This window comes from Petaurus breviceps, unplaced genomic scaffold (assembly GCF_028583685.1).
Source record: "Petaurus breviceps papuanus isolate PSGF00001 unplaced genomic scaffold, PetGlider_PUasm1.0 558, whole genome shotgun sequence".
In the NCBI taxonomy this organism is placed as follows: domain Eukaryota; kingdom Metazoa; phylum Chordata; class Mammalia; order Diprotodontia; family Petauridae; genus Petaurus; species Petaurus breviceps.
Window position 1 is genome coordinate 4,481,021 of NW_027186376.1, and position 24,373 is coordinate 4,505,393.

Sequence of the window (24,373 nt, forward strand, 5' to 3'; positions counted from 1 at the left end):
CACAGCCCAGCCCAGGCAGCAGGCCCACCACATCAACCCCCCACCCCCCGGGGCTGCCCCCACAAGCCAGCGCAAGCATGCAACAATTTACACTCGGGGCCATTTCAAAGTGTACATTTGATATGTTTACCATGATTTTTAAAGATATCACCTAAAGTCAGCAAATCAAAGACCAAGGAGGGAACAAACGTTCTGTGTGGGAGGTCAGAACCTAGCTCCACTGTCCCATCCTGGCTGTGGCCAGGACCGAGGACAGCTCCAAGAGCCAACTGACAGGGCCCACCAGTCCCAACAGGCATTGCTGGCGCTGGGAGACTGGGCACCTGGCTAGAGGAGAAGGCGTGGAGGGGGGGGGCCATCTAGGAGGCCACCAAGGGCCAGGTCAGCCTGCTGAGCCCAGGTGGCCACCCGGTACAGCTGAGAAGGGGCCCATCCTCATGTCCTGCCACTATCAGGAACCAGGACCCATCTCCCTCCCCTGGGAGAACCAGGGCAGCTCAAGTCTAGGGGGTGAGCTCCAGGAAGCTTGCTCCTCTGTGTCTGGTCTCACCACGCTCCCCGCCTCTCTCCACTCCAGGCCAGTCGAAGGAGAATTAAGCTCGGCTAGTGGAGGCAGGGGTCCACTAAGGCCAGAGTTGAGGCCTTGTTTATTTGGGGTGAGGGATGGGGGAATGGCAGCTTCTTGGGGCTCCCATGGCCATCTGTAGCTGGTCATCATCTCCTGGCCCTACAGCTCCCCTCCTAATAGAGGGCACCCAGCATTGCCAGTGACAGGGAGCTCAGCACCTCCGAAGGCCCTCAGCCCAGATGTGCCTTCCTGCCCTCTCACAGCTCCTGCTGCTTCCTCCCTGTCCCGTCTCCAGCTGGGCATTCCCAGGTCTGCCCTCTCACCTGGGTTCTGGGCCTGTCAGCTGCCTAGCTCCCTGGCTCTGGCCTCTACGGCTCATCAGTGGAGTCCTTAAACTGGGAGCTCAGAATCTAATGCTGGGTGCCAAACGGGGCCAAGCAGGTCTGAGGAGAGCAGGCCGGGGCGCCCCCTCTCCATGCATCCTGGGACCGGGGCAGCTTGCTTGGCTGCTGGGTCATGCTGGTGACAGCACGCTTGCAGCCTCTGCAGGCTGGGCCAGGTGGGCCTGTGCTTCCGTGGGCGTTTTGTTCAGCTGCATAACTTGAGGTGCCATCTTCTTGGCCTCAGCAGGAGGCCTCTGGGGATTCTGTGGCCTGCCTTGGTTCTGCCCCAGGCCAGGCCTCAGGGCTTCCAGCAGGCAGGGCTGGGATGGGGGGAGGGGGCAAAGGAAGAGTTCAGATCTTGGGCTCTGACGCTGTCGCTGATACAAAGTGCAAAAATGTGGCTGTTCCTGCTTCCATTAAAAAACATGAAAAACAAGAGGCCAGAAAACTGCTCCCAGGTTCCCCCTCGGCTCCATCTGCAAGTCCTCGAGGTCCAGGGCTGGCTGTGGCCCGGGCACGCCCACTCCCTGGGGCTGCCGGGTCTGTTCCTGAGGCAGGAGGGGGAGCATCCGGCAGGTGGCTGGCATCTGGAGGGGGCCCTGATGTCTCCTTTCCTCCCTCCTGCCCCCGACCCCACCCCGGGAAGCTCGGGCTCCTCGTCTCCGATAAGGCTTTATTGCTATGGGGCAGGCATGTGCCAGCGCCCCAGCTCCTGGTGTTGCCCACACCGGCCCCACGAGACAGGAGAGGAGACACTCGGAGAGCAGGTCAACACTGGGGGGCAGGCCTGAGGTGGGCCGAGGGCGGTGGGGAGAGAAAGCGGGCAGCAGTCCTGCTCTGCCCCAGGTGCCGCCCCCACTACAGGAGACAGTGCAAATGTCCTTCCCCACGTTTGCTAAGAGGGTTCGGGTGTGGCCGTCGTTTGACTGGTCCTGACCACCAGCTTTACCAATGCAGCATTTATTAAAAAATAAAATTAAAATAAAAAAACAGACCATTTGCATCACCAGGTAGTTTTCTCGCCTAAGTAGAAGCAGCCCGGCCTCAGGGAGACGTGGCCTGAGGGAGGCAGCAGCATCAAGCAGGGCCATTTAACGTGGCTTCAGGAGAAGGTGGAGCCTCCTCTTTCCTGCATGGGTGGGGGTGGGGGAGAAGGGAAGCCCTTTAGAACCGCCAAGGGCCACCAGTCTCCACTTCTCCACCCGTCTCTCCACAGGGTCGTCCCACAGCAGTGGGGGCCAGCCATGGTGGGGGGCATGGGGGAGCCACTGGGCGGGGCAGAGCCAGCTGCGTGCCGCTTCCCTACCGTTCCCTGGGTCCCAACAGTAAGAGGGATCAGACAGAAAAAAACGAACCACCCAACAGAAGTTTGGGCCTCAGGAGGGAACCAGGGCCACTGGACCGGGACCCCAGCCCTCCCTCTACACCACTGGCAGTAAGCTGTCTCTGGCACCCACCTCCCACTCCCCCAGAAAAACTCTGGATGCCCAAGGAACCACCACCCCGTGCCCACGGCTTCCCCAGCTCACCTGTCTTTCATCACTGTTTCCAGGGCAGCCGTGGTAGCCACTGTGGTAGCGGCTGCAGAGAGAGTAGCTGTGAGGACACTGGTGGTGGCTGCCGTGAGGACGGCCGTGGCGGCTGCTGTGGGCACCACTGCAGAAGCTGGGCTCAGGGGCTCCAAGGAGGGCTGTGAGGCACTGGGCACTCCCTTCTCTGACACGGGCAGCTTATGGATCACCAGAGGCTCGGTGTCGCTGTGGCAGAGAGGGCACAGCTATTTTTACCGCCCCGCCCCCCCATCTTTAGTCTCTCACTCTCTCAATGGCTGTGTCTGTCTGTCTCCCCTACTCTCATCTCAGAACGCCATCAGCTCCGACAGACCAGCCTCCCTCGCCCCAGCCCCTTTTCTGCAGGTCCCCCCAGCCAGCCTAGGCCCACGCCCAGCTCCCTCGCTTCTCCATCATGGAGCTGCTCGCCTTTCTGATCCACCTCTCCCTCATTTGTTTCCTCCTGAGGTTGTGTCTTTTTGCCCCCCACACTGGAGCTTTCCTCTGCCCTCCGCAAACTGTACCCCCCTCCCACAGCTCCAATTGTCATCTCTGTACTGATTCGAACCTAGCTCTCCAGGCTCGACCTCTACCCCAGGTCTCCAGCATACGCCCATCAGGCTAAAGCCACTATTCCCTGCCCCCTGCCCCAGCTGAGGCTCACGACTGAAGCTGCCACAAGCCTGGGGGCGACCTCTGGGCCTGGAGAGCCCTACCCGGGCCAGTTCCTAGCCCTCCCCCAGCATCTTGCTTCTCTGCCTCCCTAGGATCAGGCACAGACTCCCCTTCCAGGCCACCTCACTCCCCCCTCTGGCCTCTGGCTTGACCTCAGGCCTAGAAGGCTCTTCCTCTTCCCTCTGCCTCTCAGAAAAGACATATATGTATATAAACTACATATCACATGTAAGACATTTATAAAGAACATGGAAGGCCCTTGGTGCCTAGTACTGTGCTTTTCCAAATGATACTGGTCCCCAAACTGAGAGGTGACCCCATCGCCCTGGCCCATCAGAGTATCCGAACATATTTGGAAAGTTTCGGCTGCTGGCTGCTGGCCTTGGGAGGCCAGCCCTCCTGTGCATCTTCACCCACAAACCTGGGAGAGGTGAAGAGCTGGGCATGGCGTTAGCAAGATTCCTATGAGTGATGAGAACAAAATGCGTAACCAAGCGTGGCGTCCAGCTGTGCCCCGTGATGGTCTGGCTCTCTCAGTCCTTCAAGCTCTCCCTGGGACCCAGCCAATGAGCTGCTGAGCCTTGATCTAACTTCAGCCACAATCCTCTGGGAAGCATTCCCTGGTCCTCCAGCTGCAAATGATCTTTGCTTTCCTGATTTCTCATGCCATCTGGGCCTTTTCCACTAAGGTTCCCAGGCCAGTCAGTCATCTGCAGCTCTTAAAGCCCTTACCAGGCCGGCCCCCAGCCATCTTGACAGTCTCCTATCTCCTCTCCCCCAACTCTATGGTCTAACCTCCTCTGGCCTCTGCACCAGCTGTCTGCCAAGCTCACCTCTGCCTCACAAAACCCATCACTCCACAAACCAGCTCTGCCATCCCCTTTTGTTTCCTGATCCTTCAAAGGAGCCTAAATGGCATTTCCAAGGGCACTGAGGGAGAGGGGGGCAGACAGAGATGATTGCAGGTTCAAACCTGGGGGCCCGAGGCAGGCAGAGCAGCTGCCTAGAGTGGAGGGGAGTGGTCAGGGGATGTGCCTGACTGGTCCACTGCTCTGCTTCTCCACAGGCTGGCCAACGTTGGCGACCCAGCTTAGACTGGGGTGGGCCAAAGCCAAGGCTTCAGGATGCCTGGCCCGACAGGATTCCTGGCCGGATGGGTTCCCTCCCAGGAAAGCACAGCCTAGGGAGACTGGGCCACAGACAGGCCTGCTTCCTTTGGCTCCATCTGACACCGCTTGTACAGGCACCCTCAAGGCCCGGCCCAGGGCTGTGGATCGAGGAAGAGTCTCACAGACCTTCCTTCCCAGCCTCCTCTGCACCTGACCCTGAGCATAGAAACTCCCATCTCCAGGCAGAAAGGAAGGATTCTGGCCCCAGGAGAATGCAGCAAATAGAAAATAAGAGGAAAAGGGTTAGGGGGGCCTGGATCTCTGAGGAGTTCATCTGACCCGCTCTTCTGAGGATGGCCAAAGGCTTCTCAAATTTCATACCGTGAGGTATCCTGTGAGAAGACTAGAAAGAAGGCCTGACACAAAAGGGTCAGTGAGCTCTGGGAGGGGGTCTTTGGGCAGGCCAGAGCATGAGCTCCCAGGCCTCAGGGCCTGGAGGGCCCTGCTCCTCCCAGCCTTGCCCAAAGCAGGTGAAGCTGGGAAAGGAGGAGGAAGGAGGGGGGCTAACTCTCTCCCTTCTTTAGTTCCCAGGGACTTTCTGGGGGTCACAGATATAGAGCAGGAAGGACCCCCTCCTGATCTGACAGATCTTAACCCCTACAATGCCAAGTGGATGGCACCAAGGCTGCTCCTTCCTTTCATCCCTGACGTTGCCTTTCTTCCTCAAACTCTACAAGTGAAGCAGTAACCAGGAAGACCTTTTTACAGATGCCTGCTGCTGTGCCAGGCAGGGGTAGGCAGGGGCACAAGGCTGCCAGCTAGACAGAGAAACCTCTGTTCTCTCCAGACCACCTCTGGGCTGCCCCCTTGTTCTGTCTCAGGGCTGCCCTGGGGTTGAATACACTCTTGCTAAAGCAAGTAAGCCCGGCTCATCCAGAGCCCCGAAAACCAGGTCCGAGGGCAAGGCTGCCACTAAGGGCACTGCACAAGTCTTGTTTCTGGCCACCACACCCAGTGATGGTGATGCCCTTGTGACAGTTGGGACGCTGTTGGCAGGAGGATGCACCAAGCCTGCACTCAAAAGGCCTGGCAATGGCCAGGCCAGCCCTGGCTCTTGCCTCTCCAGGCTGCTCCAAGGCCATCCAGGGAGGCCTGGACCTCCAGTCTCTATCGTAATGGCCACCACAGGCTGTGCCCTCACACAATCTGGGAGCCTCACTGAGTCACATCAAACAACAGTCTAATTGATGCTTCATGCCTAAGACAACTCTGGAGAATAAACAGAAAACCTCACCCTGTACTTTTCAGGGTGAGAGCCAGCTGTACCCCGCTTCCATCCACAATCAGAAGCAGTGCCTGGGGTGGGGCAGGCCAGGAGGAGGCCTGATCAACTGGGGGGCAAGTCGTCCCACCAGCCACAAGGGCCACTACCAGGCCCATCACCAAAGGGCTGGGACTGGAAAGAGCAAGGTAAGAACCAAATACAGGGGCCCCTGTCTTGGACAGCAAACACTCCTGGGGCTACCACTTCATAGCCCAGAAATTAAAAAAAAAAAGCCCCTATCAGGACCTCCAAAGACCAGGATGACAGAGTGAACCTCGCCTGCTCCACCCCCCCCCAAAAACATAGTAACTATTGCCCCTGGGCAAAACCCTCAACAGTATAGGCTTGGGAACCCTAGAGGAAGGGCGTGGTTAGGGCCCTGCCTCAAAATGGGTAGAAAGCAGACTACAAAGACAAAGACTCTGGAGTCCTACTATCCTCAGAGGGAGAAACCAAACTCAGAGGGAGACACTGTGGACTCCACACCCACAGCTGAAACATCAACAGGGAACAGGTCCCAAGCACAGAAGGCTCTCCTAGATGAGATCAAAAGGAACTTTGAAAACCAAATGACCGAGATAGAAGACAAAATGAATAATTCTTTTAAAATCAAAACTGGAGAATTAGAAAAATATAATAATGAAGAAAACAGCTCCTTAAAAAGAAAAGTGTATGATATGGAAAAGGAGCTCCAAAAATTAACCAAGGAAAATGATTTGCTAAAAACCAGAATCAACCAAATTGAAACAAATAACTATGAGGAACCAAGAATTAATCAAACAAAACAACAAGAATGAAAAATTAGAAAAAGAGGTAAAATATCTCAAAGAAAACATAACTGATCTGGAAAACAGATCCAGGAGAGATAATCTGAGAATCATAGGCCTACCAGAAAATCATGATGAAAAAATGAGCCTGGACAACATTCTCCAAGAGCTCGTTAAGGAAAACTGCCCTGAGATACTAGAACCTGAGGGGAAAATAGAAATCGAGAGAATCCACTGGACACCTGCTGTAAGAGATCCCAAACTAAAACGTTGTGGCCAAACTCCAGAACTACCAGATAAAAGAGAAAATACTTCAAGTGGCCAGAAATTCAAATATCGAGGAACCACAGTGAGGATCACACAGGATTTGGCAGCCTCTACACTGAAAGATCGGAGGCCGTGGAATACAATTTTCTGAAAGGCAAAAGAGCTCAGGTTACAACCAAGGATCACATACCCAGCGAGACTGAGAATATTCTTCCAGGCAAAGAGATGGTCATTCAACAATATAACAGATTTCCAGACCTTTCTGATGAAAAAGCCAGAGCTCAATGGAAAATTCAACCTCCAATTATGAGATGCAAGAGTGACATAGAAAGGTAAACAAGGAAAATACACATACACACACCCTTTTATTTAATAAGAGCAAACTGTTTATAGACAAGTAGAGGGTATGAGTATAAATTACACAAAACGATGATAAAAAAATCTTATTAAGGGCTACAAAGGGGCTACAATGGAAGAAGAGGAATGAATGAAGTGGAAAAGGGTAAATTATGCCACACAAAGAGGCATAAAAACTGTATAGCAGAGGAAAAGAAGGGAGGGAAATGAGAATCATATGAGCTTTTCCCTCATTGGTTCTGGGGCAAGGAGGGAATAACAACCAATTAATTTTAGCATAGGACTCTATGGAGAAGAAACACCAAAAGTATCATTTTAGAGGGAAATAGGGGAGGGAGAGGAGTTTCGTATGAGATTTGTTCCTGTCACTCTTGGTGTGAAGAAGAAATAACATACTGCATTAAGTATAAAAATACCCCACAGGCAGTAGGAGGGGGAAAGGGCTACGAAAGAGGGGGGTGGTTAGTCGGCAGGGAAGAAGTAAAGGGAAAGGGGAGGAAAAGGGAGGGGGGCTGAAAAGGGAACACTGAGGGAGGCGGTGGTCAAAAGGAAAACTATTAAGGGGGGAAGGGAGAAGGGGATAAATATGAACATTAACGGGGGGGGGAATAGGATGGAGGGAAAGAAACAGATAACAATCATAACTGTAAATGTGAATGGAATGAACTCTCCCATAAAACGGAGACGGATAGCAGAATGGATTAGAAATCATAATCCTACAATATGCTGTTTACAAGAAACACATCTGAAACAGAGGGATACACACAGGGTAAAGGTAAAAGGCTGGAGTAAAATACATCATGCCTCAGCTAAAGTAAAAAAGCAGGGGTAGCAATCCTTATCTCAGATAAAGCAAAAGCAAAAACTGACCAAATTAAAAGAAATAAGGAAGGAAACTATATCCTGTTAAAAGGCACCATCGAGAATGAAGCAATATCACTACTTAACATATATGCACCAAGTGGTGTAGCATCCAAATTCCTAGAGGAGAAGGTAAAGGAATCAGAGGAAGAAATAGATAGCAAAACACTGTACCAGTGGGGGACCTTAATCTCCCCCTCTCTGAACTTGATAAATCCAACCTCAAAATAAACAAGAAAGAAGTTAAGGAGGTGAACAGGATTTTAGAGAGGATAGGTATGATAGATCTCTGGAGAAAACTGAATGGGGATAAAAAAGAATATACTTTCTTCTCAGCGGTTCATGGCACATACTCAAAAACTGACCATGTTCTAGGGCATAAAAACCTCACAATCCTATGCAGGAAGGCAGAAATATTAAATGCATCCTTCTCAGATCATGATGCAATAAAAATTATATGCAATAAAGGGCCATGGAAAGACAGACTAAAAACTAATTGGAAATTAAACAATTTAATCCTAAAGAATGAGTGGGTCAAACAAGAAATTATAGAAACAATCAGTAATTTCATTCAAGAGAATGATAAAAATGATACAACATACCAAAATCTGAGGGATGCATTAAAGGCACTTCTTAGGGGAAGTTTTATATCCCTGAGTGCATACGTGATTAAATTAGAGAAAAGGGAGCTCGACGAATTGGGCATGATAGAAAAAGAACAAATTCAAAATCCCCAATTAAATACTAAATTAGAAATATTGAAAACCAAAGGAGAGATTAATAAAATTGAAATTAAGAAAACTATTGAATTAATAAATAAAATTAAGAGCTGGTTTTATGAAAAGACCAAAAAAATTGATAGACCATTAGTCAATATGATAAAAAAAAAAAGAAAACCAAATTATGAGTATCAAAAATGAAAAGGATGAATCTACCTCCAATGAAGAGGAAATCAAAACAATAATTAGGAATTATTTTTCAGAATTGTATGCAAATAAATTTGACAATCTTAGGGAAATGGATGAATATTTACAAAAATACAAGTTGCCCAGATTAACTGAAGAGGAAGTAAATTACTTAAATAATCCCATCTCAGAAAAAGAAATTGAACAAGCCATCAGTCAACTCCCTAGCAAAAAGTTTCCAAGGCCAGATGAATTCTATCAAACATTTAAAGAACAATTGATTCCAATGCTCTACAAACTATGTGGGAAAATTAGTGAAGAAGGAGTCCTACCAAATTCTTTTTTATGACACAAATATGGTACTGATACCTAAATCAGGAAGAGATAAAACAGAGAAAGAAAATTATAGACCAATCTCCCTCATGAATATAGATGCAAAAATTTTAAATAAAATATTAACAAAAAAGACTACAGCAACTTATCACAAGAATAATACACTTTGGAGTAAAGCGCTGGCCCTGGAGTCAGGGGGACCTGAGTTTGGTTCCAGCCTCAGTAACTTAACACCCACACACACAAAAAACTAGCCGTGTAACATTGGGCAAGTTACTTAAACCCAATTGCCCTCCAAAAGGCAAAAAAAAAAAAAAAAAGAATAATACACTTTGATCAGGTAGGATTTATTCCAGGAATGCGAGGATGGTTTAATATTAGGAAAACTATCAGTATAATTGATCATATCAACAATAAAACTAGAAAAAACCACATGATTATCTCCATGGATGAAGAAAAGGCTTTTGACAAAATACAACATCCATTCCTATTAAAAACACTAGAAAGAATAGCAATAAAATGGAGCCTTCCTTAAAATAATAGGTAGCATCTATTTAAAGCCATCAGCAAGTATTATATGTAATGGTGAGAAGCTAGAAGCATTTCCAATAAGATCAGGGGTGAAACAAGGATGTCCACTATCACACCCCTCTTATTCAATCTGGTACTAGAAATGTTAGCAGTAGCAATTAGAGAAGAAAAAGAAATCCAAGTAGGCAAAGAAGAGACCAATCTATCACTCTTTGCAGATGATATGATGATATACTTGGAGAATCAAGTAAAAAACTACTTGAGACAATAAATAAATTTGGCAAAGTTGCAGGACATAAAATAAACCCACATAAATCCTTGGCATTCTTGTATATTTCTAATGAAATTCAACAGCAAGAGATAGAAAGAGAAAACCCATTTAAAGTTCCTGTAGACATTATAAAATATTTGGGCATCTACCTGCCAAAACAAACCCAAGACCTATATGACCACAACTAAGTCAGATCTAACTAAATGGAAAGACATCAATTGCTCATGTCTGGGTCGAGCTAATATAACAGAAATGACAATTTTACCTAAATTAAATTATACATTCACTGCCATACTAATCAGTTTACCAAAAAACTACCTTATAGAGCTAGAAAAAAATAATAACAAAATTCATTTGGAAGAACAAACAGTCCAGAACATCAAGGGAATTAATGAAAAGAAATGCTAGGGATGGTGGACTAGCTATACCAGATTTTAATCTGTACTATAAAGCAGCAGTCCTCAAAGCTACTTGGTACTGGCTGAGGAACAGAGGAGTGGATCAGTAGAACAGACTGGGTACATAAGATTCAGCAGTCAATGACTACAGTAATGTACTGTTTGGTAAAAACGAAGACCCCAGTTTTGGGGATAAGAACTCACTATTTGACAAAAATTGCTGGGAAAACTGGAATACAGTATGGTAGAAACTGGGCATAGACCATTATCTAACACCATATACCAAAATCAAGTCTAAATGGGTGCATGATCTAGGTATACAGGCTGATACTCTAAGCAATATGGCAAAGCAAGGAAGAGTTTACCTGTCAGATTTGTGGAGAGGGGAAGACTTTATGAGCAAACACGAATTAGAGGGCATTATAAAATACAATAGATAATTTTGATTACATTAAACTGAAAAGCTCTGTACAAACAAAGCCAATGTAACCAGGATTAAGAGGGAAGTGGGAAATTGGGAAAGAATTTTTACAACTTCTATCACTGATAAAGGCCTCATTTCTAAAATATACAGAGAATTGAGTCAAATCTATAAGAATACAAGTCATTCCCCAATTGATAAATGGTCAAAGGATATGAACAGGCAGTTTACAGAGGAAGAAATTAAAGATATTTATAAGCATATGAAAAAATGCTCTAAGTCACTATTGATTAGAGAAATGCAAATCAAAACAACTCTGAGGTACCACATCTCCCCAGTCACATTGGCTAAGCTGACAAAACAGGAAAATGACAAATGCTGGAGAAAATGTGGACAAACTGGAACACTAATGCATTGCTGGTGGAGTTGTGAACTGATCCAACCATTCTGGAAAGCAATCTGGAATTATGCCCAAAGGGCTATAAATAATTTCATACCCTTTGACCCAGCAATACCACTTCTAGGGTTGTATCCCAAAGAGATCATAAAAGTGGGAAAAAGACCCATATGTACAAAAATATTTATAGCAGCTCTTTTTGTGGTAGCAAAGAATTGGAAATTAAGGTGGTGCCCATCAATTGGGGAATGGCTGAACAAGTTGTGGTATATGCATGTTATGGAATACTATTGTGCTATAAGAAATGAGGAGCAGATTGACTTCATATTTATCTGGAGAAGCTTATACGAACTGATGCTGAGTGAGAAGGTAGAGCCAGGAAGAATTTGTACACAATTACAGACACAATGTATGTGTGACGACCAACTTTGACAGACTGGACTCTTCTCAGCAATCCAGAGACACAAATCAACCCCAAAAGACTCATGATGGAGAGAGATGTTTACATCCAGAGAAAGAACTGAGACTGAACCCAGATTGAAGCAAACTACCTGCAATTTTCGTTCTCTTGTTTGGTTTTGTTTCCTCTTTCCCATTCTTCATTCCATCTGTTACAATCCTTCTTTATAACCTGCCTAATGCCTAATGTGAAAGTATTTGCAGATACTATACTTGATTGTATGCCGCGCCATGGCGGGGGGGGTGGGGTGGGAGGGAGGAAGAAGAGAAAATTTGAAACTCAAGGAATTGTGGTAATGAATCCTGTAAACTAAAAGTAAACAAATTAATAAAGACCAAAAAAAAAAGTGTATTGTTATGCCTCTAAAGGCATTTTCTATAATTCTGAAATTTTGATAATTACTAAAATGGCATTTCTCTTTTGGATCAAATGTTTTTTAAGTACTGAACAAATAATAAGCACAATTGAGATCTTATATTTTGTACATTTTTCATTCAGTCTCATGATTGTAAATGTGGTCTATTGTGAGATATTACTTGTGACAATCTGCATATTTCTCTATGATAACATCATCAAGATGCCCTCCATGTATGTGCAGATTGTTCTCGTAAATACTTTGCACATAGGTTGGTAGCCTTTAACAGTCTCTGGCATGTCATCTTTTTTTTATTATGTAGTAATGTTTGAGATCTGTCCTATACCTTTGTTATCCTTTCTTCCATATGTATTTTAAATCAATCCCTCCCTGCCCTCAAATTGTTCTGACTACAGTATGGAGCTTCTCCACATTTCAGTTTCCTTATCTCAAAAATGTGGGTGCTATTGCCTGTAGTGCCTACTTCACAGGATTGTTACAAAGATCAAATGAAAGGTTATATCAACAAGCATTTAGAAAACGTTAAAGCACTTTATTAAAAAAAAAAAAGTAGCAGTGCCTGGGGGTGCCCAGGCACTGGGGAGAAGGCTCAAGATCCTCCTTCCTCCTCGGAAGGAGGCAGGTCAGGCTCTATTCCTGTGACTGAACGTCCAGTGGGTGCCACAGAGACCGCCACAACCAAACCACATTGTTCTCGAGCTGTCCCCACTCTCCTGCCCATCCCCTCCAGCCCTTCTGTGGCTGGAGAAGGGGCCCCATGGTGTTCTGGAGGCCTGGCTGCATCACCACTGTCTACATGCCCTCTTCCTGAAGGGCCACATAACACAAGCAAGAGCCGTAGTAGAGGTGGAGAGAGGTAGGCCCCTCGTGGGGAGAGCCCCAAAGATCCAACTCTGCTCTAAGGAAGAAAAAAGCGAGGCCAAGGGCTCCCTGCACCTGAGAATATTCACAGCAGTGCCTGGTTTGTTGCAGTTTTTTCGGCAGTAAAGAACTAGAAATAAAGTAGCTGCCACTGATCAGGAAGCAGCTAAAATCATGGTTAATCATGGTTATGTGGTTAGAGGACATAATGGGACACACGTGCACAAGGAACAAGCAATTCAGCTGCTCCCAAGGCGTCTGTGTGCACAAGGGGGCCCGTGCCTGATGAAGCAAGCAGGAAGAGGCCACCACATGGCGCTGCCCGGTAAAGGAAAAGACCCAAACCAGCCCGAGCAGGCGCTCAGCAGGAAATTCTTGTGCCCGGGCCTGGCCCAGACCATGGCGCTCCCTCCTCGGGTGCCACGGCGTGCACTGCAACGCAGAGGCACAATATCCTGCAGCCCTGCTAAAGGGTGGCTTGTAATACAGCCCAGCCTGCTGGGCAGGAGGAAGGGGAAGGAGATATTCAGAAGCAAAGGGGATGCTCCCGGAGTTATCAGTAAAAAGCTGAAACCCAAAGCTTGGCCTGGGACAGCCGGCAAGCACCCCTGCTGGCCACGCTGACTCAGAGCTGAGCTGCTCTGCCACAACCCCCAGACGCAGCCCCCAGCTCCAGCGGACCTGGGCACCCTCTGCCATCTGCAAAATGAAACGGGAGGGGCCCTGCAGACAGACGAGACTCCCTGGATGTCTGTGTATGGGAACTGAAACACTGTGTGGCCCAGCACCCAATGCCAGCATCCCTCTTCCATCTAAGGGACACTATCTTTTTGAAGGACAAACCCGTGCACTGTCAGGGCCTCCTCCCCTTCTCTCCCTTAGCTCACAGCTCCAGCACTGGAAGCAGCCAGTGTGGCCATGGTCCTCTGGAGGAGCTGGGCCTTAACGTGCTCATGACGTGGCTTACAGGGATCCCAGTGGAGGCACAAAGGCAGGCCTGGGCTCACATTGGGCACTCGCTCAGGCAGGGCTGCCTCTGCCTGCCTTTGGCAGTCCCCTGGCCGGGTGACGGTGCTAGGACCAGAGGGAGTGGGCGTCTGGCCTGAGTGGAGTCCTAAGATGCAAACAGGGCAGGAACCAAGAAGAATTTCACCCCATACTTTCTAATTGGAAGCAGGAACCTTGAGAAGCACCACAAAGCATTGTCCAAACACTCTGGTCTGGTTTGGTAGATTAGTGTAAGGAGAGGGATAGCCCAGCAATGAGCCCCAGGGGGCTCGTGGAGGAAGCTGGCAAGTTCCACATTCTTCTGTCTTGTGCTGGGGTTTGAGCTGCCCCATTTGATTCCTGTGACAAGAGTCTTCCCAGGGCCACCTCATAGGCCTCAGCATCACTGTCTCTGTGAAAGCAACCTGGAGAAGGGGCCCCTTAAAATACATATGGAAGAAAGGATAACAAAGGTATAGGACAGATCTCAAACATTACTACATAATAAAAAAAGATGACATGCCAGAGACTGTTAAAGGCTACCAACCTACGTGCAAAGTATTTACGAGAATAATCTGCACATACATGGAGGGCACCCTCCCCAGGTTAGCCCAGGCCCTGTCCCCTGGGGCACTTGGCTGCTGTCCCTGAGGCCATCTGGGAGATAGAGGCAACAGCTCTCCCCAGTCAACGAACGTGCATCTATCCTCATTTCCTCTCATTTTAGAGTTGGCCTTTCCACCCCATGAGAAGCAAGTGCTTAAAGATGGAAGAAAGACCAGCGCTGGGAGAGAAATAAAGTTTCCCTTTTGTTCCGGCCCATCTGCTGCTTTGTACAGGCTGGGCCCATGGCTGTTGTGTCCAACAAGTTTCCCCTGGACCTCAGGCACAGAGCCACGAATGACGCTCCAAGTTCAGGCTTCTCCCTTCCCTCAAGACAACGGCTAATGGATCAGAAGGGGTGTGGGTGGGGAGATGGGGCAGGACCACCTGCCACCCAGGGGCTGAGTGTGCTGCCACCTGTACAGTGAGGGACCCCCGGCAGGCACACCACAACAGTAGAGGAGAACCAGCTGGATGTCTGCTCTGGAGACATCTGCCACACAGGCAGGGAAGCTCCTGGTCAGTCTCCCACTGGGCAGCTTGAGACCACAGAGTAAAAGCCTGTGTAAGCCTGGAGATGGAGAGTGGGAGCGCTAACCTTCCCAAGCCTGAAGGGCTTCTCTTCCTTCCCCCGTCAGTGACCACCCTCCCAGGGGAGGGAGAAGGAGGAAGTGGGGACAGTTTCTTCCAGGATGTCCCAGACCTGCCTGTGCCATGCCCTCTCTAGACAGGCAAAGTGATTCAACAGCACAACCAGCATTCATTCATTGAGCACCGACAAGATGCCAAGCACCAGAATAAAGGGCCCACCTCCCAAAACAGTCACAGAGCGTTGGAAGAATGCCAGCAGCTATCTTGGCCAGCCCATATCCTAAGGCCTGACTGCCAGGCCTTTCCAAGGTGAGAGAACTCACCGCCTCTGAGGGGGCCAGTGACCTCTGAGGGGGCCGGTGACCTCTAAAGGGTGCAGCTCCAAAGGTAAGAAAGCTTCCATGAGAGGGCCCTCAGTCTGCCTGGGCCACTTCCCCCACTGCTCCCTATTCTGCCCTCTTGAATGTGACAGTCCTTCCAATATGGGACCACAGCCTAGACATCCCGGGCTCCTTCGAGGGATCCCCCCACAGCACCCCAGCTGCCTTCCCTGGGATACTCTCAAGCTTGACTCCCAGGGGGCCTCCCCAGGCCTCTTTGCTCCCTGGTCCTGCTCTGGGACTCTGGTGACCACTCACATTCCCAGGACTTCTTCCCACAAGGCCTTCTTGGCCAGGGGTGCCTCCCCATTCTGCTTTCCCTTAGGTACAACCCTCAGCCTCACCCACTGGTCAGATCAGACCCAAGGGAGGAGCTGACGGTCACACACAGCACTAATCTGGAACCTTCCTGGTGTCTACAGCTTTCTTGAACTAGGGGGTACAGCACAAGTTCACTAAATGCCATTTACCACAGCCTGGATCAGCTGGAGGTTAAGGGAGACAGCAGTGCCCTTCTGAAAGCCCCATCAAACATTCCAAACAAATTTCAAGGATGAGGAAGCAGCCTGAGCCATGAGCCTCCCTCCAGAACATCTCAGACATGCTTCAGGCCTACTGTTGGGCTAGCGGCATGAGTGGAAAATGAACATTTTTGTACTGATTGCATTTGAAAAAGGACAAGCCAAGGAACTAATCCTTGGAACAGGATTTCTTTGAGGAGTAAGTACTCCAAGGTGTAGGCCAGGCCAGCAAAACGCTGGAGCCCCATTGTTAAATGTCCCCTGCCCTGCATGTGACTCGGCTTGGCTCACAGCCTCCCTGCCCCTGAGCCCTCACCAGCAGCCCCTCTGAGCCCACTCCTGAGCCCAGCTTCTCCTCTCACACCTGGTCAAGGCAGCCTTTTCCTTCTTGGTGTCCACAGTCAGTTTGAGGCCCTCCTGTCCAGATCCGGGAGCGACGGTTTCTGTGACGATACCTGCTTTCTTCTCCTCGTCCTCCTCCTCGTCCTCGCTGTCTGAACCCCCCGAGGAGCTGCTGTCAGAGGCCACCAGGGGGGCCTTCCTCGCCACACACACATTCCAGACACAGGGAGCAGCTGGGCTGACTGCAAGGGAAGAGAAGACTGGTCACTCTGAGGGTGAGGGTGGGTCCCCTGGCTATGTGAGGACAGCCCCCAGGCACGGAAACACAGCCATTGCTCCTCTACTGAACCCAGGAACCATTTGAACGGGTCCTCTTCTGTGCAACTGGCCCTACAAGTACCAGCGGCATCCAGTGCACTGGGTCTGGTGAGAAAGTCCAGGCTAGCTTGCCCCCGTCCTTCATTACCTCATTCTCTCAAGGTGTTTCACCTTTTCTTGGCATGTGCTGGGGGGACCGTGTCCCTCCTCCTCAGCCCTGCTTGGTCACATGGAGGCCCACCCCAAAGCACGTGCAGACTCAGTGCAACAGGAGAACTGGCCAGCCGCTGCATGGGCGTCCTATCAGAATACTAAGGCCCTCCCTCCCAGGATCTCTGCGACTCTCTAGAGCGGGCTTAAGGACTGTGAACGTCTGACTTGGAATAGAGACTGTGGTTTATGATTCCTTGAACATTTTCTTTTTTAAGTTACTTCTTGGCTACAGAACCAAAACAGGAGCAGGAGCAGCTCAGGATAGTCAGGAGGCTCCAAAGCAAACTTCAGGAGGAGCCTGAAGCTGAGCTGGAACCTCTTGGGTCAGACAACCCAAAGTCTCTTCTCTATTCCCTCCTTCCAACGCCCACCCCTGGGGCTGCAATGACTAAAGGCCCTCTTTCAGTGACGGAAGTCACTGAGAGCATTTCTAGCTCCAGCAGGTTTGGGTTGGCCATCTCCGGCTCCGGCAGGCTTGGGTTGGCCATCTCCAGCTCTAGCAAGTTTGGGTTGGCTATCTCTGGCTCCAGTGAGCTCAGGTTGGCCATCTCCAGCTCTTGTGGGTTTGGGTTGGCCATCTCCAGCTCTGGTGGGTTTGGGTTGACCATCTCTGGCTCTGGCAGGCTTGGGCTGGCCACAATGACACTTGACCTTTTCTCTGTTTTTTAGATCTTGCCTCTTTTGGTCCAAGGGTTACCAATAATGCATAGTAAAGTTTCAAAAATTTAAAGAAAAAACCCTAATATTTTCAGAATATTTTTTAAAAAGCCACACAGTGACCTGGGGTTTTGAACCCCAACATCCCTTCCTTGAACCTGCTTAGCCTTTAGATGAATTTTATTTGGGGTCTCTTTTAGAAGCCCATCCCTATAGTCTATTCCAGAGAGCTGAGAGTCCAGTCCCATCTTCCTACAGCGCCTTGGCAGGAGCCAAGCTGAGTCTCAGCAGCCAGGACAGCTGGTTTTCCTGCTGACCTGCTGGCTTCTGCAGGGGCAGTGATACTGACACTTCTATAGGTCGGTGTTATGGATCCGATGTGGAGTCTGCAGGGGACTTTGACACCAGCCCCACTCTCAGCTTCACTGTATGCCAGATGTGCCACCCTCTGCAACCTTCCCATCCCCCCCCCCCCCCCCAGCTCTGAGCCCACTCACAGCTCTTGTCCTGGCTCTGCTTGGGCTTCCCCTCAGAGGGGCCACTCCCTGTGTCCACAGGAGAACTGCATCGAGGACCTGATTCTGAGCTGAAAAAAGAGGGGCCAGGGCTGACAGACCTGCGCAGAAACCCTCTCAGCCCAGTAAGGATCAAGGGTCCCAACCCAAAGCCCAAGCACTGAGAACAAGGTGTGTGACACTGTGCACAATGCCTGAGCTCCCTTGGCTGCCTCCTCCCCCAAAGGGGCCCTCCCTGCCATGAGTCTCTTACCAGCAAAAAGACTGAAAATCTGTGAACTTTGCCCAGCCTTTTTCATCTGAAGTGTCTGGAGCAGCTGCATCCCATACACGAGAACCAATGTCCATGGCCACACCTGAGGGAGGCGGCTTTGAATTTACTGGCTCATCAAATACAGCTGTCCACCCAGAACCTGCAGAGGGGAAGAAGAGGGAGGGGAGGGATGGAGGGAGGGAGGCAGGGGGTAGGGGGTAGGAGGAGAGAGCAGTGGTTACTGTGGCTACAGCTAGGTCCTTGCTAAGAGAGGAAAGAGGGAGGCAGGCCAAGAGAAGACTGCATCTCATCCAGATGGGAGGACATGACAAGGGCTGGACCTGTTCATCAGAACAGAACAGGGCAGCAGGCTCCTGTGGAGCCCTGGGCTTGGGCTGCCCACTGGAGAAAGACTGAACTGCAGGTTTTCTTGTCCTCCTTCAACAGGATGAGAGCTCATAGTTTAAGGCCCATGTAAGCCCCTTGTCCCGGAGCAGACAGCAGGATGCTGAAGCCCAGAGTGTGGCAGGACCAGAGCTTCTCCCAGATCAGGGTTGAGGACTTTCAGGGCACCTGTTACTGAGCCCTAGACTAGGCAGGGACCTGGGACTATGGCCTGGCAGCAGGACTGAGAGGAGCCATCTGAGCCCCAGGCAGCTGTGGGACAAAGGGCCTGGGCAAGCCTTCAGGCATGTCACTGCCCTCCCAAGAGCCCACCACCACACCAGGACCACACCACCATGCTGCTTCACTTGGCATCCTCAGGACTGGGCTTGGCATGGAGCAGGGCCTCATGGGAGAGAACACATGAATATTCCCAGGAGGTCTCTTCACCTTCTGAGGAGGCCACATCTCTGGTCTGCAGGGTGAGGTCAGTGCTGCTCTTTGAAGGGGGCATGCCGCCATCCTGCATGCCTTCCCCTGTAGCCGCTGCCTCCTCCTCCTCGCTGCCCTCCCGATCCCCGTTCTCCAGATTACTTTTAGTGGAATACTCTGAGGTATGGGAAGCACCAAACCTACAACAAAAAGAAGATGGCGGGAGGTGCCCAGCCTGGCTCTGCTTGCCTGGGTCTTCTGACCCACTGACAGTCCAGGGGCACAGGCCCACAGAGGGCCAGGCTACTGGAAGAGGACGGCAGCACAAGAGGAAGGTCAGGAGCGGGGCCCTGAAGCTCTGTGCCCCGAAAACCTGGCAGGAGAAACATGGCGCCAAAGCTAGCCCACCTCAGGGAGGCCTCCCTGCCAAAGAACAGAGTGGCTGGAAGGCGATGGGGAAGGGAAGGGCCCTGCCAGAAAACAAACTCCGACAACCCAAAGACTGGCCAGCAGAGGGCCGGCTTTCACTGACCTCGGGTCCCTGGCCACCCTCTGATTCCTCAGTCCAAACTGCTTTTGGAACCAAATGAGCCAAATGGTGATTCTCAGTGTAAAAGCCAGGTTTCTCTTTAAATTGCTAACCACAGAATGACACCTACTATGTGCCAGGCACTGCACTGGGTGCTTTATCTTCACAATTATTTCACTGAACCCCCACAACAACTTGGGGAGTCGTTGTTATGATCCCCACTTTACAGCTGAGGAGACCGAGGCCAGCAGAGCTTAGTGACTTGTCCAGGGTCCCCCAGCTGGGGAGGATCTGTTGTGAGATGACAATTGTGAAGTGCTCAGCCCAGTGCCCAGCACACAGGAGGGGCTTTATAAACTGTCTCTGACACTTTGCTCCCAGGTCTTCACTCTAGAGCCCAAACACACTGCATGGGGGGGAGCCGGACGTGCAGAGGCAGAGGTCCAGGCCGGCTGCTACACTCCAGGGGCAGGGGCCTGCAGGGCCCCAGAGAGGCCTCTAGGAAACCGTGCCCTGGCTACCCCAGGTTGTGCCAGGTCTCAGGAAGGGGCCCAGCCAGGGGCAGCATCAGCTGAAGGGGCCTCTGGCTTCCCTTTACCTGGTTCTGGATTTGGCTTGAGTTGCATAGTTGATTTCCTTGTCCTCCCAAATGTCCTCTTCCTCCTCATTGTCATCAAATGGCTGGATTCGGTCACTGCAGCAGGCTTCAAACAGAGACGCATTGGGCTGAAACAAAGTGCCACGGAGATTAGCTCCCGGAGCTCTCCCCCCAAAGCCTCTTTGGGGTGGATGGGAAGGGCGCCAGGAGGGCCTCTTGAAGGAGGACAGCCCCAGTGTGCCTGGCTCAGGGCCTTTCTTCAGATGCTCCTCCTGTGCTCCCTGCCTTGGCCTGGTTTGGCCCCAAGCTGAGAACCATGCCAGCCTCCTGATCCCTCTTTCCTTTCCTTGTTCTGATTTCAAGGACTGAGTCTGTTGGTGTGTAGGCCTCAGCTCCCAGCTCAAGGTGCTTCCAACTCCCCCGCCCCAGCACCAAGCAGCAAGGGTTCCCCAGGCCCACTTACACTGTCATCATCAGCCTCAATGTTGAAGTTGATCTCAGCAATCCTGTCAAAGGGGGCACTGCAACAAAGACAGATGTGAGAGCTGAGACTGTGAGTGGGGCTGCTGGCCTGAATCTGGCCACAGCCCTCCTAGCCCCCCTGCTCACACTTGGGGATGGGGATGGACGGAGAAGCGATGTCAGGACAGAACAATGCAAGGCTGCTGGGTCTGGTGTTGTATCAGAGGACCTGGCTGGGTGGGGGACTCCTCCTTCCCCTAGGCAAGTTATTTAAAGGGAATAAAGAAAGTCCGTTTGGCAGCTCCCCCATCCCTAGTGACCTCAGACTCGAGCAGCATATCCCTAAGCCAGACACCACCATAAGCTGTGATGACTTCCTGGGAATCTTGTGCCCAGCTCTGTTCATGGTCACTCTCAGGAAACTGCTTTCCATAAAGCGAAGCCTGGTGCTTGGGCACCTCCCACCATCTTCTTTTTGTTGTAGGTTTGGTGCTTCCCATACCTCAGAGTATTTCACTAAAAGTAATCTGGAGAACGGGGATCAGGAGGGCAGTGAGGAGGAGGAGGAAGAAGAGAAGGAGGCAGCGGCTACAGGGGAAGGCATGCAAGATGGCGGCATGCCCCCTCCAAAGAGCAGCACTGACCTCACCCTGCAGTCTCAGAAGGTGAAGAGACCTCCTGGGGAAATTCATGTGTTCTCTCCCCTGAGGACCTGCTCCAGCAGTAAGGGAGTTTGGCTGTGACAATCTGAACCCTGTCACAGAGCTGGTGTCTGAGGGGTAAGACTAATGCCAGCTGAATTCAGAGCAACAATCCAAGTCTCAAGCCTGTGCTCTGGGACGTGAAAGTGGGGAGCAGGGGAAGTGTCACCCATGGCCAGCGCTGCTAGCGCAGCCTCCCGCCCTGCCTCTGGATCCAGTGACACCTCACAGCTGAACACTAAATGCACAAGCCTCACATGCTGAGACTGCACAGGACATTCTGGGGGTTTCTTGATGAAAGTATCTTAAAACAGGCAGTATAATAGTTAACATTGCAACAGCACCCGGCAGCTTGGAAAGTACCTTTTCTACTTAGGAAGTCACCGGAATGTCCACAAGACCTCGGGCTGGACAGCCATTTGTGGTAGCCAAGAATTGGGTATTGGGGAAGTGCCCGTCAAGTGGGGAATCGCTGGCCAAGGGGCAGGACGGGGATGTGGTGGCATGCTATTAAGTCGGGAGAAGTACCGAAGGGGAGGTTTCACATAAACCTGGAGACACTTTTACTTTTTTTACTAATGGATGCTGACAGAAGTGAGCAGACCAGGACCACTATGTATACAAAAATAATGTAAACAATGGGCCTCTGGGAGGCGCCACAGAGTGCCAGGCCTGGAGTCAGGAAGACTGATCTTCTCGAGTTCGGGTCCTGCCTCAAACACTCACTGTGTGACCCTGGACAAGTCACTGAACCCTGTCTGCCTCAGTTTCCTCCTCTGTAAAGTGAACTGGAGAAGGAAGCGGCAGACCACTCCAGTGTCTTTGCCAGGAAAACCCAAACGGGGTCATAGACAGTTGACAACAAACATCGTAAGGACAAACGTCTCCAGAAGCCTCGGGCACTCTGACCCACACAATATGAAGCCCCGATTTCAGAGGGCCCCTGAAAAAGCCCACCCCCACCCCTCCAGACACAGCTGATGGGCTCGCTGCCAGTGGGGCGCTGTCTGCATGTGGCCAGGAGGGCACAGAGGGAGGGAGGGAGACAAGTGGGGGCTGAGGATAAACCAGCTGCCCTTCAGGCCCAAAGGCCCCAGGGCCCCTGGCCAAGACACCGGGCTTCTCCAGGCCAAGACGCTGGCCCCCCTGAGTCCCCAGGCCAAGACGCCAGGCCCCCCTAGACCCCACCCTGGCCAAGACGCTGGGCTCCCCCAGGCGCTCCCCCCACCCCCCAGGCAAGATGCTGGGCCTGACCATAGGCCAGATTTGGGGCCTCCCTGCCTAGTCAGCTGGCTGAACTCACTTGATGTTGTCATCCTGGTCTGCAAATTCTTCATCATTGAAGCCGAACTGATCCACAAAGTTGGCGGTCATCTGCTGGATCTGGTATTCAGAGAAGGCCTGCGGGCGGTGGTGGCCAGTCACTTGGCAGCTGCACCCATAGCCACCCAGGACTGTCCGGGTGGCTCCCTAGAGGCCATGGCCTTTCTCCAAGGCAGCTCCAGGAAGACCTTTCTGCTTGAGCTCTGAGTGTGGGCACTTAGGAACAAGATACTCCAGGGGGCTTTGTGCAGGCTGCCCCCGGACTGTCTGCTCTCCACTGATTCCCCATTTCCTCTGGCAGTTGGAAGGGTCAAGTGCCCCTCTTGGAGACCCTTTCCCAGCCCCACTCTGCCTGCCCTCAGTGTATATGGTGACCCCATGCCCATCTGTAGGGTCAGGGAACAGAGGCAACTAGTTCAAGCCCTTCAGTTTAGATCTGAGGAAACTGAGGCCCAGGGAAGCTATGTGACTTGCCCAAGGCCACTCAGCTAAATAACCTGAGACCAGACCCTCTAGCTCCAGAGCCTCCCCTAAGAAGCCACCTGGGGAGGCACAGCACTCACCTGCTGCAGGGACAGCTCGTTAGGAAAAGCGCTTTCCATGTCCTCATCCTCACTGGAAGAATGAAGGTGGTGAGTGCTCACCTAAAACACAAGCAGCCGGGGTGGGGGGGAGCTCAGGGGAAGCCCACGGCTCAGCCTCGCCCCCCTTGGCCGGCCTCTGACCCCCGAGAGCCAGGAGAGCTCCCCTGGGGCCTGGAGACAAAAAGAACCCCAGAGAGGGAGGCCCGCAGTAAACACAATGCCGGGAGGTGGGCACCGGGACCGAGCCTGAGCTCGCAGGCCCCCAAGTCCCTCGAGGCCTCCACTACCTGGTGTCCTAGGCAACCATCTGGTCGGGCCTCCTGGAGAGGTGTTCCTGACCTGGGCCGACCTCCCCAAGCCAGATTTGGATCAACTGAAGGAAATGAGTGAAGGCTTTAAGTGAAGGCTGGGAAACGATCCCGCTTCCCGCGAGTGTCTCCTGTGCCTTTGCCGCTGTCAGCACCCCCTGCCCTCTTACCAGGTCAACAGTGTTTCTCCGGTTGGCCTCTGGCAGCGTCTCCTCCACAAAGCTCTCCCATCGCCCTCGGCAATCCTCAGGAAGCTCTGTAGGGAAAACGGCTCTATCTGGTCACAACAGCTCCTGGAGCCCAAGGTGAGACCATAGACCCTAATGTGCTGGGGGCCAGGGGGCACTGCAGAAGTCGGGGAGGCCAAACCCCTCATTTTAAGGTTGGAAAAAAAAAAGAGGTGACAGTCACACAGGATGAAGAGGCAGAGCCAGTGCTTGCACTTGGGACTCTGACTCAAAACCCAGGCTTCCTTCCACTGCATCCCATGGTCCCCTTGATGAGAGGGCCTTGACTTCTGCTGGAAGGGACATTCGAGCTTGCCACGCCTGGCTTCTTCATCCTGTTGTTAAGGAGCTGATCAGGAGAGACATGGCCTGGGCTGAAGAGGTGCTGGACTAAACCCTAGCCCTCTGGGAGCTCAAGGGAGGCTCCATCACATGCCAGGGCCCCGCAGGACAGCTCACTCGTGTGCTGGTTGGGCCACTGCCATTTTCTTCCCCAGGATGGCAGAAATTGTACCGCCCCATTTCACTGGACAAGCCAAATGAAGTCTGGGTGTGCTTAGGCTCTTGTGGGTTGGGTGGAGGCCCAGACCATGGTCTGTGGATACCACGTAGAGGACAGCTGCTCAAGAAG

The 24,373-nt window shown here is 51.3% G+C and overlaps 1 protein-coding gene across 13 annotated transcripts in view; it reads right to left on the minus strand.

The window, feature by feature from the left end:
- Positions 1–102: 102 nt before the first annotated feature.
- Positions 103–24,373, minus strand: part of PPP6R2 (protein phosphatase 6 regulatory subunit 2) — a 170,811-nt gene continuing 146,540 nt past the window's right edge. For 12 of the 13 annotated variants that reach the window (XM_069102958.1, XM_069102957.1, XM_069102955.1 and 9 more), the window contains 11 exons: positions 23,686–23,771; positions 23,187–23,267; positions 22,604–22,701; positions 20,601–20,658; positions 20,138–20,265; positions 19,029–19,210; positions 18,195–18,354; positions 17,924–18,012; positions 16,261–16,480; positions 2,481–2,708; positions 1,896–2,080 (listed from right to left, as the gene is read on the minus strand). In XM_069102958.1, coding sequence (XP_068959059.1) covers positions 2,029–2,080; positions 2,481–2,708; positions 16,261–16,480; positions 17,924–18,012; positions 18,195–18,354; positions 19,029–19,210; positions 20,138–20,265; positions 20,601–20,658; positions 22,604–22,701; positions 23,187–23,267; positions 23,686–23,771 — 1,382 coding nt within the window. In that variant the 3' untranslated portion in view covers positions 1,896–2,028. Of the gene's footprint in view, positions 2,081–2,480; positions 2,709–16,260; positions 16,481–17,923; positions 18,013–18,194; positions 18,355–19,028; positions 19,211–20,137; positions 20,266–20,600; positions 20,659–22,603; positions 22,702–23,186; positions 23,268–23,685; positions 23,772–24,373 lie in introns of all 13 variants that reach the window. The other variant, XM_069102963.1, reaches the window with a different exon arrangement.